The following is a 15094-nucleotide window of genomic DNA, read 5'->3' as shown; positions in this document are numbered from 1 at the left end:
CATCAGTTTAAAGAATATAACGGTAAAATTGTCTTGGTCAGGATGAAGATAACTCAAACTCAGATGTTCGGTTGCGAAGCATCAGGCAACTTTTAAAAAACTTTAGTGTAACCAATGTTTGGCTTTTATCTAAACAGAGGTTCAGTGGTGTCTTGCAGAGTTCAGATTCTTACCGTCTGAGAATAAAGACTGCTTAGTCTTTGACCCAAGCAGTAAAAGATTTTAAGCATCAAAGCACTTGTCTGGTGTTGCATTTGTTGCCAGTTTTTTTTATTTTTTATTTTTTGTCTTATTAAACTGCCAGCGTTCATACTCTTAACTCTGTACAGATAAAGAGTCCCAAATTGTTCTTTTGCATTTATTTCATTTATTTTCATAGTATTGTATTCATGAGTTAATGTTCCTAACATACATAATCAGTGGAAGAGAAATACATGACTTTTGAGAGCTTATGAAGATTCTTCTAGTCTTTTAAATAAAAGCCATGTAGGTTATAAAAATATATTATAGTGAGTGGAACTTTGTTTTAAACTATGGTCAATTCATAACTCAAAATGACACTTTACAATGAAGAGCTTCTTTATCTTTATGTGCTGTGATGATGCTCATGTAAAAAATACTCCACTAAAATCCCATTTAGGGTCCTGTTCCCAAAGAGCATTTTAGTTCCATATCTGTTACCAGGTAAGTGCTGTGGATCTACGGTACATAAGGATTATATTGATAAAACAATCCCATTTACTTTCTGTGTGTACTTTCTCATTAAAGGCACTTTTGTCAGTTTACATGGGTTGGCTCTGATAGTTTGTAGCTATCAGTAAAAATGGAAAAAAAATAAGATTGCCTTGCTGTAGATGGGTGGATTACCAGAAACGCTAGAAACCATTTCCCCTAAGGTCTTTGTTTACTTTTGATTTCTCTGAAGACATTCCTTAAAGTTTCTGTTTGTATAATGAAACTAAACCCCTACGTCACTCACTGGTCTGGTTTCCAAACACCTTTGTTGACCAACCCAAGAAAAATAAAGCTTTGAATTAAACATTTTCCAGGTTTTTGATGCAACCGTTCTGTGTGGAGTTGAGGACCCAGCTGTGGGCAGGATATAGAAAGCATCATTTTTAAAGTGCAACAAGAGATTGATTATTTTCTTCCAGAACACTATTAATTTCTGCAAACTCAGACAATTACATACACTGAGCTTGCTATGCATTTAAGCAATTTGAGAAAGTCATTACTTTGTACACATTTAAATTACTTGAGCCAAACTTATAGATTTATTTTATAGCAACACATCAAACTCAGTGCCTCTTTGTGTGCCATCATGGAAATTGAGATCACACAAGGAAGTCTAGTTTATCTTTCGGAATAACTTCCAGATGTCGGAAGGTGTGATACAGATATTCACAGACAATTATGTGAATATAAACATGGGAATTTCCAGCCATTTGTCTCATAGATTATATTCTGGTGAATAATATGGGCTTCAACCAAGAACAACAGCAAAAGACTTTGTGAAGATGAGTAAACCTGGTGAGAAAATTTTACTATCCACTGAGAGTCCAGCACCAACATGGACTAAAAGGCCATTTGGAGAAGAAGAAACCATACATTATGTCAAATGAAAGATAAAGCTAACCATATTGCTAAATTAGCTACAAACTGGGTTAAAGGCAACAATTTCAACCTTGTGGAGAGGACATCACAAAGTCCTGATCTCAGTTCTGTTTTTTTTTTAAAACTCTGCAGATTTGTTTATTAGGTACGTTTTCCGTTGAGGAAAAGAAAAACGTAACTAATCAAAGGCTAGATTCACAGCTAAGAGACTTGCAAAATTTAACTAAGCCTGACACATTAGTTTGGAAACATTAAATTAATATAACTAGATAAAAAAGAGCCCTTTATTTGGCAGTCACAGTGACATCATGAACATATATAACAGAAAGTGTTTTGGTTGGCCCCTCCTAAGTATCCATCTGACAACGTGTGTCGGTATATATACCAATGGCGAGTGGCCAAATAAATATTACATATCTTAGAATTTCTCAAACTTTTCATCCGGCATTCCACCTTAAAGGTTGTGGCACATAATTAAAAACAAACAAATAATAATAAAAAAAAATCTACTCTGCATGAAACATGCTGCAATAAAGCTGCTGCATCAGGGCTGTTTCGTTTTCTTTTAACTGTGACAGCTTTGTTTAACCGTAGCTCTAGATTTATGACGTACTTTGGACTAAAATTAAGCTGAAAGTAAATTTCAGCTCACATACCGGAGCTTCGTAGTTGTGAAGTTACTCTGTGAAACTATTCCCTTTCTCTGAAATGAAGGAAAGTTACTTGGAATCTTCATCTGTCACAGAATTAACCTTCTGAAAAGAAACTACAGAAAAATGAGAACCATGAAGAGTCTAAATCACAAGGAAGCTGCATGTGGGCCCCATCTGGATTGTGTTTAGACTAGATGAGCACATGGTGGGTTTACACTTAAAGTCTACTATTTGTTTTGAACACACATGTTTATAAGGAGAAGTTACATCAGCAAGCAAATTAGAGACTGTATATAGGTCTGAGTTAGCATAAAGGCAATATTTTTAATTTGTGCAGCATATCTAGAACCCTTAAAGATTTCACATTTTTTCAGCCCTGGGTATAAGGTGTACCAAACACTAATCTTTTTCCTCTCCCTCAAACACATATTTTAAATTTAAGATGACGTCAATACAAATTACTATTCTGGACAGACTTTGCATAAGACACCATCAAAATTAACCAGGTACAGTGTTGTCCCCGTCATTCACCTCTAAGATTATCTAGACATTCTCCTCTGTACTTTTCATTCTGGAAAATTTTGGTTTACATTTGTAATATGTTTTGTAAATGCATTTATTTTTGCTTTTTACTTTTAGCTTTACTGCATATTCCATCTCATTCATTTGATGACTGTTGCACAAAATGTGTTCCAGAAATAAAATTAATTTCCTTGACTTGCCAACAGTTTCCTCTAAGATTGGTCACCACCTTCATAATCCACATTTTCTCATTGCTAGTCAGGAAAGGAAAAACTGACATGATCCGTCAAACCTTTTAAATGAAACTTTAACAATTGGAATTTTTTTTTTTTTAATGGAAGTTTTAATATTAATGGAAAAAGAAGTTTAAGTGATTCCTGTTATAGTCTGTTGCTGTTTTTAAACCTCAGCCTGGCCTTTCTGTTATGCTCCCATCTTACTTGCTTTATCATTGAACTTCAAGCAAACCTTCAGTCCAAAGGTTTAGATCTCCTTATTGAAAATGTGTATGCTTATCAATTTGTTCCCAGCTCCAAGATTTATGACTGTGATCAACCAGTGCTATCTTGTCCAATTTTATTCAACATGAGTCAATATTTCTTACAAATTTAGCTATTTTTACAAACGATTCACCGCCTAACTGTGTACCAAGCTAGTAACTGATCTTTGTGCTTGACAAACAGCAATCTGACATTTACAGAGAAAATCCAAACCTTTATCCTACAGGCTGAGGTATTGATTACACATTGCTTCCTGTGTTCGTTCTGCTGTCCCTTTCTTCTGTCATATACCGCAATGAGCCTCTGAAGTTGAAAATTGTGATAATGAACATTGTCAATTTGAAACGTGATTGTTATAAACACAGAAATGTGATGTTATCTCTTATTTCTGGTAATCAGTTACTCTTTTATTCCCTGCTGCTGGTCCAGAGGTCACTGCACAGATATATTTGTTGTCTTGCCTCCTCTCTCTTTCTGTCTGTTATCTGTCTCTCTGTTTTTGAATTGTGTGACTGTAAAAGCAAAAGATCCATTATAGCCATGGACTGGGTATCCTGGTTACAGAAAAACAAGAAGAAAATCATAGTGAGTATCGCTGGTTTTTCCTGATGGGAATCTATGACTTTAGCTTTAATGCAGCAGACATATAAAATGTTAGACCCTAAGATTCCAGCGCCTGGAATTACAACAAGTAACAATGTTTGTTTATTGAGGCTAAAAATACTTAGAAAAATAGATTTTGAAATGTCTGTGCATCCAAATTCTTATTCGGAAGAATAAAGACTGTATATTTTTGAAATTTTCATCATTATTCAGAACAAATGCTGTAAAATGTTGATTATTAATCCTCATGTGCATCTTAATAAATTAGAATATCATCAAAAATGTACTTTATTTTAACAAATCATTTCCAAAAAATTATGTGAATTAAAATGGCAGGTTTATTTCAAGTGTTTATTGGTGTTTATTTTGATGAGTATGAGTAGACCCATTATTTTTTTTGTAGCATAGACCAGGTGCACTTGGTCAGAACATATTTTGCCTGAATTACTTCATTATAGGGATGTTACATGGAGGTAATCTGTCTGTTGAAGCCAGAGTTGCATGCAGATGATCTGCATTTGTTCTAGTATCTCTAATATTCCTTGTGAAAATACTTTAAAATTTGTTGTTAAGGTTCAGATAAAGTAAATCCTTTCACTCCACCTCTGTATAGGATGCTTTTGATAGAACTCTCTGTGAAAAGGCAGCTTTCTTGGCATCTGTGTTTTATAGATTGTCCTCTTATAGATGGTGTAACTGTGTGCTGGTCAATTGTCAAATCAGAAGTCTTACCTTATTATTTGGTAGGTCATAACTTGGACATAGCATTTCTTTTTCAGAATTATTTAATGATGTTCAATATATCAAATACATTTTGGCTTTAATTAGCTATGAACAATAATCACATATACATGCAAATATATACTCCAAATAATGCTACTCTGTTTTTAATGACATTTTCCTTTTTGAGTTGAATTAGTGAAATTAGTTTTGAGCAGTTCTAATGCACCAGTAACAGAGGAGTAATGACCCATCGAAATTTCTTCATGAAAATAATTTAGGCCTTTGCTACCCAGTTCAAATATAGCAATATTTGAATTGTTTGATCATCCCTGAGTGGAATTTATAAAATTCAATTATAATATTGAATTAATATTCATAATTCCTGAGTGGAACTGTGCCATGCAGCAGAGACATGACAGGAATTTTATCGGCGATAGATGACTATATTGCAGTTACTCTTGAATGTTTCTTTTCTTGTCATCAGGATGTTCCTCATGTGAACCAGACTGCCTGTGGCTGGCATTTGCAAAAGCTCAAGCTGAACTATAATGTGAGCTTGTGTTTGACAGATTGGGGTCGTGGCTGCAGCAATCGTGACTTTAATCCTTGGTTTGGGTCTTGGACTGGGCTTGCGGAAAGATAAACCTGAAGGTAATGCCAGAAACATCCAGGTAGATTCTGTTGCACGTCTGCATTCCAGAAACCAGTCGTGTTGCTGCATGCCACTTCATGAAACCAAACAATCACGAGTGAGGTTTTTGTGGAGGCGGCAGGGCCTTCAAGTTTTGCTTAGCAACTGCATACCTTTGTAAATTGTCTGTTTACTATCTCCCAGCACATTTTAAGCCTGACACGAGTGACTTGAATGAGTCAGACAAGTTTTGTTTAGCTCAGGCAGATGGTGACTTCAATTTGTTACAGATCAGGTCTTTTCAAACACTCTGACTCATAGATTTAAAAGACACTTACTCATGATCAAGGAATTATAATCTTTAGAGATAAACCAGTTCTTTCGAGAAACATTTCTTGCTTGACCAAGTCAAAAGTGTAACTTTCATTGTTCTGGTTTCCTCCTCCTATTCATTGCCAGGAGAAAAGAAAAGCTTTGCACTGGGTGTCTAATCCGGACTCTCAATCTCACATGAGAGAAATGTTACTGACTGAAACTGTGTCAAATGACCAACTGTCACTTCGAGCTATCCATTGTGCCATGACGATGTGATGCAAAACCAAGTATGCCCCAGTTATCAAGCTAATGTATTTGAAAAGCAAAACATTTTGCACAATGGGAAACAGATTTGAGTTCTTTATGTTTACTTCATATTTAAACAAAGGCTATTCCTTAAAAACAAAAAACAAACAAACAAAAAAAAACATTGAAAACAATGTAATCATGAAATAAGCTAAAAATAAATTAAGAAAACTGCAAAGTATAATCAACCACTGAACTGACTTGACATCAAATCAGCAATTTTCTGATGTTGACATAAATATTTGGAAATAAGGAAGAAAACCATATTTGGGAAAGATATGCTGTCTTCCGTTACTACTTATTTTCTATTAACTTAAAATAACAATGACATATATAAATTAAATAGTGCATTTAATTAATCAACAGCTTCTCTCTTTATTAAACAAATTCATTGGTGATGAGCTGAATAATAAAAACTGTTTCTTTCAGTACCTCTGCAAGAACAGATGCTGTAAAACCTTTTGACAATAAAGTCATAGCCTGCAGATGTGATATCAACTTTAACTCTACAAACAATTGTTGCCATGATTACCATGACATATGCACGGCTCCAAGAAAGACAGCTTCACTGATTTTACTCCAACATTTGCTGTGAATTGCTGAAGTTCAGAGCACCACTGAAAGAGTAAAATGCAGATTGAAATTATAAGACAGATCCTATATTTCCTGCCTGCAAAAGAGCATAATGATAGACTTCTCTACATTTTACTTTTGTCTTAGTGTGCAGTGTGCGTAAGCTCATAGCTGTTCCTTTCAGTCCAACAGTGGGAATGTTCGGAAAAACGCTGTGGTGAAAAGAGGCAGGCGAAGAACAAATGTCACTGTGACAATGGTTGTCTGTCTGCAGGAGATTGCTGCTCCAACTACAAACACGTTTGTCATGGTAAGAACTTTCACTCTCTTATGGAGAGTGAGTTGCTTTCTAGGTAAATCTATCTGCAAAGGCATGTCCTCATAGAATTTGGTCAAAATTTATGCATTTCAGGAGAGGAATGTGGAGCTTCAAGTCATTTCTGAAGTATTTTTATATGGATCATTCAGCAGAAATCCACGAAGAGCACATTCACTGCCCACTATAAATCATCAGAGGCTCTGAAACAGAAAGGCTTTGGTTTAGATCTGATAAATAGACTGCGGTGCAACAGATAAATAGACTTTTTCTGCTGTGCTCAGAAAAAGTCTGATAAAATGTTAGCTTTTCACTTCTGCACAATATTGCACTGAACAGCAGGGTTCTGTTAGGAATCAGAGGGATCTCAGGACCCCTTCTAGTTCTACTGATCTTCTGATTCTTCTGATTAAATAAATTAGGCAAGTATTACAAGGAAATACACACAATTTTCACACATGGTATTTCTGAAGCATTTTCAATCTTTTGAAGCTCACAGTGAATAGGGGCAATGTTGTGTAAACTTGAGAGATTTAACAACTTCCAACTGTTCATACACCAGGATAGGCCTGGCCTGCGGATTTCTGTGTCCAAATATATGTCCGTTTCTCATAAAGGAGTCAAAATGTGTCTCCACATGAGCCTGAAATGTTCATAAGTTATTTTTTGAAGCCCAAGCTCTTATGAGTTTAGCATTCAATTTTGAATCGAATTGTATGCTAACCTCGAGGTTTATTTCTACAATTATGTGCAACATGAGTTGAAATCTCAAACTTGGGTTGCCATCTCTGAAATGAGCTAAGGTAATTGCTTTTCTTACAACCAGTCCTCTTTTGTGGGAATTTATGAGAATGCTGAGATGGCGTCACTGTGGAAACAAATGTGTGACCGTGCATTTCTGATGTCAAACTTGGACACAAGCGAGTTTACAAGGCACGTACAGTACCTTCTAGAAAACAATAAAACGGCTGAGTGGTCTTCTGGGTTGATGTAATGATCTACCAGAAACCCACTTATTGATCGCTTTTGCAAATCTTACATAAGGTTCAACGGGAAACATTTCCATAGATGAGGTTAAAATGCCCCATTTCACTTAAAACATTTACCTTTTTAAGTGCAAAGAGAGAAGGGACCTTCTGTTCATAAATAAGTGTACAGACATTGACATATATATAGAGTCGCCTGTGGAAAGGTTAATTTCATTGCAGTTAAAATATATATGTGTCCAATTCGACCTCTCTGTACTGGGGAGTACAGTGAACGTTGAATATAACGGAGGAAAACCACAGAAACTCACAGGACAACTGAACTATTTTCTTCTTCTGTAGATCCATTACTTATCCATCATGAGAGGATGTGGCACACTGCACATAATACTGTGACATACGGTTATAAAATACACCCTTTCTTCAGCACTGTTCATGTTTTCTATTGGCTGTAGGAGAAACAGAGTGGGTAGAGGATCAATGTGACGACTTGTCAGCTCCTAAATGTCCTGAAGGGTAAGCCGTTACACAAAACTTGAGTAGTTGCGCTTGGATTTTCTCAAAAATTAAATGTTTCATGTAAATGTGCATTTCTGATATGAGGTGGTTCCAGCACGTCTTCTTACATGCAAAAACATTGATTGTTTCTTTACCAATTTTGTAATGAGGTATTTACACAGTCAAAGTTATTACATCACCACAGCCAAATATTTTTAAAGATTTTGTGTAAGAATATTGTTATAAAAAGCTGCTTTTATGGCTTTTGCCCAATGCTGCATGCAAGTGTTAAGTAGATGTAATCAACTCTGCATGCATGTTTGCTTATAGCCCTCCCTTATGATTGATGACAGCAGCTTTGCATCTTATCAGCTTGTTTATGTTAATAATTAATTGAAGTATCTCTTCTCCTTCTATTTAGTATTTTTCTTTTCTTTTCTCATAGCTTTAAGCGACAGCCGCTGCTGCTGGTGTCTCTGGATGGACTAAGGGCTGAATACCTGCAGACATGGAGTGATGTCATCCCTGTCTTGAACAAACTCAGTTAATATCAAGCATATTATGTGTTCTGATTATGTACAGCGAGAAAATGACATACTGCATGTCCGTCTAATGAAGCAGTCCTTTAAATGTCCTGATCAGGAGAAATTCCAAATACAAACTTAAAAAATAATAGCACTTCCTCTTCCTGCCAGTCATGTTGATTCTGATTGTAAGCAATGACCAAGAAAGTCAGTTTTAACCCTGCAGGTGGAAATAGGATTTACTATTAAACTTCTCATGAAGTCATAGTCAGTAACACGTTCATTCATGCATTTTATCTACAATGAATCTGAGGAATATGAATTAATGAGAAACAGTAACATTTAATTTCCCTTTGGGAAGAATTGAGTATTTTTGAGTTGGATCGGATTTTCAGTACTTTTAAGAATTGTTGACCTGTTGCCAACCAGTGATGACATGTAAACTCACAAGAACATACTGATGCACAAACCGGTTCCCTTATTCCAAGGAAAACTTTGACTGGATAACATGCCTCCACATTATTACGTTCTGCATGTTATCTTCAGGAAGCTGTGGAACATCAACTCCCTACATGCAGGCAGCATTTCCAAGCAAGACTTTTCCTAATCACTACACCATTGTTACGGTAAAGTCTCATAAAACTGCACTAACAAAACTACACACATGTGCATCTCTAAAGGTCTGAAATTTGTGTATATATAGGAATAAAAATGACTCAAATTACTAAATTACATACATCATTACATATTTAAAGGATTTTATATGTTCATGTAAAAGGTTTACATGAACATGTTTATAAAACACCTTTTAGATCACAATTTTTAATGCAAAATTACTTGAATATGTTCAATATGTTACATTCTGGTCAGCTGAAATATCTCTGCTCTGAGTAAAAAAAAAATCCTGGAGATTTTCTGAATATGATCTCTATTGATTCCAGTTCAACAACCTCTCAACAAACTGCATTTTTTACTTGTGCATTCATATTCATTTCCCTAACTGTAGTGATTAAGGTATGCAAGGAAAGATTGCGGTATGACTTATGCATAGATATAAACTGACACTCTTATCAGTGACTAGGGTTAATGATTATGGCAGAGTTATTTACACAACTGAAAACAAAAACCACACACACTTTTTAAAAATGTAAACAAAATGTCATATTTTGACATTAAGACCAATATTGAATGGTACATAACTGGGAATGAAAAGAAAACTGTTGTAGGTTTTCAACATATGACCAGAGCACTTTCTTCCACTTTTTCTGTTTTTCCTGCATGACTTGTGGCAATAAACTACAAAGGAGACATCTCTTATTCAACAGATTTAAGCTTCTTCTTAAATCTAAGTTGAACAGTTTTCAATGAGAAGTCTGAAGCTAGACTTTTAAAATAATGTAACTCTGCTTTAATTTTCTTCACAACTGCATACCTGATGGGTATGCTGTCTTCATGGAGCTGTTTTGCAACACAAAGTTCTTCAACAGATTTCTGAGGTCTTCACAGAACATATTTGTTTTTATGTTGAGATTAAGAAACATGCAGAAGGACTAATAATGACGAGTCTCCTGGAGCGAGTTTGTTCCACTGTCTTAGAATAATAATGTGCAGCTAACCCCCAAATCAGCTTGTTTTTTCTGAAAAACTTTCTAAATATGTTACTTAGGGTTTAGTTTTATGTTTCCGTATCACCGGGGTTTAGTTGCACTTTGCGTAGAGGTAATTGTTACTTTTCAGTTGTCCAACTTTTCCTGGATCTTGATTGAACTTTGCTGAACTTTCTAAGTTCTGAGTCAGAAAATTCCAGGCAATCTCATGGAAACTGTTTTTCAAACCCACGCAAGGGAATCCCGTGGTATCTCCTTTCACAGTTTTACAACACCTGGATAGACTGCATTTTTTACTTGCACACCCATGACTTAACTTAGATGAATAGATTAAGTCACGAGTGTATTGCAGCAATGCTAACATGCACCAGTAGATGCTGATTGAGTAAGTCATTGAGGCATGACTTGCATTTATTGGCAGGAGTTCAGCATTTATTTATGCAGTTGGTATTTAAGAAAATGTTGGATAGAATTTTATATGTCTCATTCTGTTTCTCATGTTACCCTCATTTCATGTTCAGGGTCTGTATCCAGAGTCCAATGGTTTGATTGACAACAATATGTACGATCCAGTGTTTGATGCCTCGTTCAGCCTGGGCAATGATGAGAAGAACAACCCGGCCTGGTACCTTGGACAACCTGTGAGTCCTTCTAAGTTTGACGCAGGCTTAGAGTTCGGCTTTTATTGAATTATTATTTTTCTTTATGTTTTGTTCCAATTAAAAATTTATGTATTTATTGTTTTCCACTAGTGTATGTTCACATAGTTCTCCTTTAATTATAATCTTACATCGAGATACTAAGAAGAGCAAGCAGAAATGTTAGATGCAAAGAAAAAGCTGGGGAAAAGTTTTCCTTTGACTTGTAAATATCAAAATGAACAATTGTAGTGGAAATTGGATTTGTAAAAATTATTTCTTCAGCTTTCAGTAAAATATCGTCTCCTGTTTGTCTCAACAGATTTGGAACACAGCTATGCATCAAGGTCTGAAATCTGGAACCTTTTTCTGGCCAGGATCGGATGTCAAAATCAACGGAAGTTTTCCTGACATCTACAAGCCTTACGATGGGTAAGATGCAGATGCCATGTACTAAAATACAGCCAGAAAAGCTGTAGACAGCCATATCAAACACCATCCACTCGGGCCTAATTTCTGTAAAAAGCAAAAGAGGAGATTTTATCTCTCAGATTTACTGTAAGGCAGAGTCAGGATAACTTTTCGTCTTTGCGTGGGAATGTCTGAAGCCTCAACGCATCAACAGATGCTAACCTTATCAGCAGAAGGCTTAATCTTTTGGACTTTGGGAAATCTCTGTCATAATTTTTTACACCAATAGCATCCATTTACACTACATTCATGTCCTTGTTTTTCTTAAGTGTTTTGATGTCAATGCATGGCTGATTCTCCCTCCCCCCCACCAAGTAAGATAGGACTGGCATTTGCTGGATCAAAACCATTGGAAAGTGTCATATTTTTACAGAAACCTGGATGGACTGTACTGCTTATAATGCCAAACATTATAAATAATGTTTTAAAAAGTGTTTTGACCCTACAAACATTATTGTAATTGAATTCAACTTTTTTCTGTTATGCACAGAACAAACTTAGTCTTTACCATTTGACCGAAACTTAAAGTTAAAGGCTTAAATATTTTACATGTGTTAATTAAAGCTATGTACTGCTCAAAAATAAAGACAACACTGAAATATCAAACCCTAGATCCTTTATTTGTTTCATAGTAAAATGCAAGGAGAACAAAATAGCATAAAAAAGATCAATGTAAATCAAAATTATTACAACATGGTTGTCAAAACTAAAAGTGGAAGACTGATCCGACTTTATTGGAAACTCCTCCAGACATGTCAAAATGAGGCTCAGTAGTGTTTGTGGTCTCCATGTGCCTGAATCACCTCTCTCCAACACCTGGGCATGGCCCAGTCAAAGTCAAAGCATATGGAATTAAGATTCAGTGGTGAGACTTGAAATCTGCTGTTCAGATCAAATCCCACTTTGAAATATCTGACAGAGAGCGCTGGGCAAAAAATGTCTGCTTCAAGACTATGCTTCTCAATTAAATTCTGCTTTGTGATGATTTTATTTTATTTTATTTTTTCATAAAAACCAAAGAGAACACAGTAATGCTTAAGGCAACATTTCCAAAAATTCAAGAGATGTGACTACTTTTGCAAGTCACCCTAAATGGCTCCAGTGGATTTCAAGAACACTTCAAAAACTTGAGAGTTCTAAGTCTTTTTTTTTTTCAGATCATAAATCACCACATGTATTAAACTATAAAGGTGAATTTCTGTTTAAACAAGACAGAAAGAATGAACAGAAATGCTTCCTTCCATAAACCAGCTTTAAGGGAACTTGACATTTGAGCCCAACCCTAATAGTTCAGAACAAGATGTTCCTGTTGGTGTTCGCTAGTAACACAAAGCAATGGTTGGAAGCCAAACCTACATTGGTGAGGTGGTTTTTTTTTTTTTTTTTTTTTTAGCTGATAGTGATTTAAGTGACATTCACACTTTGAACCAATGAACAAAAATATTCAAACAACCAAACCACTTTTTTTATAACAGAAGAGCTCATGGCTATATTCAGAACCACAAACAGCGTTGGCATCTGTGAGCAATGATTGTGGGGAGAAGGTGTATTATGATATGCAATTTTACAAACGCCAGGGCTAGACACAGAACTGCTAACGACAGATTGCACTGAAGAAGATCAACAGTTGGAATGACTCAGCTGGCAATAAGTGTAAACTAAAAGCAGAGTTCTGGAGAAACACAAACAAAGCAGCACCATAAAGAAATCAATAAAAGGTCACTGAATAAGATAATTAAAACCTCAAGACTCAGACAAACTGGTTCCTTTCGTATGCATCTTGAACAGTTTAACTATGATTCAGATCAATCCAACACCTTTCAGTACAATCCAACCATATGGCAAAACTCAAAACCAGTTACATCCAGTTTAGTTCTGCAAAAAAAAAAAAAACAAAACAAAAAAAAAAACACAATACCAGTTTCAGTTGATAATTTGCCAATTGGTCAAAAGTTATAAAATCAAAGGAATCTCTGTCAGATGCATTGAATCTTTGATTGCAGCAACTACTAATTTGGAGCAAGCATGAAGCATCAGTGGAAAGGAAAGACTTCTCTTCAGCTTTAATAAACTCCAGCTGGACCAGGTTCTTTATGTAGGGCCATCTGCTGCAGTTGGCTGAGTGTCAGGTGGAAAAGCAGGAAGACACAGAGAAACAATTACATGCTGTGCCAGGGGCACTTTTACAGGAACTCTGAGGCACAGCTAAACACGAAATCACATGTGTCTTCTAAAGAATCGATAAGCTATTTTGGGATAGCAAAGACAGGCGAAATTGTTCTGGATAAAACTCAAAAAGAAAAAGGAAATGTCAAGCATTTGTCATCATTACAATCTACAATATCCAATTAATATTACATGCTTTCTAGTTTATTGATGAGTCTGAGTAAGAAAAGAATCACTCATAAAACATGGAAACCTCAAACTTCTGCTCCTCCTCCATGCTCTAATTCATGATCTTTCTTTTTCAGAAATGTGCCGTTTGAAGAAAGAGTATTTACAATTCTGAAGTGGCTGCAGCTGCCAGATAATGAGAGGTTGGTATCAGTAGCGATATTTACTTCCAGATTATAACTTAAGTTATAAAAGTGAAGATATTAGATTGTATGTTATGGTAGAGTTTCTTTTCAGATTATCACTCTTAGATTATTGTTTTGAAATTATCATCAGATTTCTAATTTTAATGTCAAAAACTGTCCTTCAGGCCTGATTTCTACACACTCTATCTGGAGGAACCTGATAAATCCGGGCACAACTTTGGTCCCGTCGACGCAAAGGTGAGGCCATTTCAGTTTATTGTCAGACAATAAGGAAGCAACAGAATCAGATAATCTTAGACGACCTGCATGCCCTTTTAAAGCTTCTCATAAACTCATAAATATTCTGGTATCTCCAATTCCCCTAATCCACAATCATTCGCAAACAATTTTATCATCATTATTTCTTTAATGTAACTTATCATAACTGATTATGACAGGGTAAAAGTTTTTTATTGCACAGTAGGTAAAGTGCAAAGTCCATTTATAGGTTAGAATAGAACAGAACTTCTGGTGCAACAGCAGCAAAGTGACAGGCAGTTAAACCAAGGTTAGAATGACATATTTTTAAAAAAGATTAAAGAACATACTGTACAGCAATTGTACATTTTCAACATAAACTATGCAATTATTTAAAAAAATAGTGCACTTCTCCTTCTCCAAAGGAATGGGCAACTGGATAGGTTAAGTTAAATAATGTCCAAAATGGGCCTGTGTAATTGAGGATTAAAAAAACAACAGATTATTACAACAAGAGAATTATATGGTCCATGGGGGATCAAATACTCATTTCCATCAATTATATTCAAGTCATTATATATTCTATTACTCCACTTTCAAATTAAACTGCTGTAGAAATAGATTGTTCATGTCTTTGGGTGGAAACTTGCAGAAACCTTTTTAGGAATTAAGTGGAATTAAATAATTAACCGTTTAGGGGAAGAACTAAAGCGTCGAACAGTCACAGTGCGTAAGAAGCCTATTCTGGCCCAGCTACATGTTGAATCCTCAAACTTTTCGCCTCCATCAGGTCCAAGTCTAATGGGTCTCTCACTCAGAAGCTCACCTTGAACTCCT

At 35.6% G+C, this 15094-nt stretch overlaps 1 protein-coding gene across 1 annotated transcript in view; it reads left to right on the top strand.

Moving 5' to 3' along the window:
• Window positions 1–450: 450 nt before the first annotated feature.
• LOC103149765 (venom phosphodiesterase 2) overlaps window positions 451–15094 on the top strand; it is a 32915-nt gene continuing 18271 nt past the window's right edge. The window contains exons 1-10 of the mRNA XM_016680174.1: window positions 451–3874; window positions 5185–5266; window positions 6625–6750; window positions 8198–8258; window positions 8686–8783; window positions 9311–9390; window positions 10893–11012; window positions 11332–11441; window positions 13952–14017; window positions 14185–14257. Of these exons, the coding sequence (XP_016535660.1) occupies window positions 3614–3874; window positions 5185–5266; window positions 6625–6750; window positions 8198–8258; window positions 8686–8783; window positions 9311–9390; window positions 10893–11012; window positions 11332–11441; window positions 13952–14017; window positions 14185–14257 (1077 nt within the window). The 5' untranslated portion in view covers window positions 451–3613. The remainder of the gene's footprint in view (window positions 3875–5184; window positions 5267–6624; window positions 6751–8197; window positions 8259–8685; window positions 8784–9310; window positions 9391–10892; window positions 11013–11331; window positions 11442–13951; window positions 14018–14184; window positions 14258–15094) is intronic.

This window comes from Poecilia formosa, unplaced genomic scaffold (genome assembly GCF_000485575.1).
Source record: "Poecilia formosa unplaced genomic scaffold, Poecilia_formosa-5.1.2 Scaffold235, whole genome shotgun sequence".
Taxonomy (NCBI): domain Eukaryota; kingdom Metazoa; phylum Chordata; class Actinopteri; order Cyprinodontiformes; family Poeciliidae; genus Poecilia; species Poecilia formosa.
Note: the sequence above shows the minus strand (reverse complement) of the source record. Positions and strands in the feature narration are given on the sequence as shown.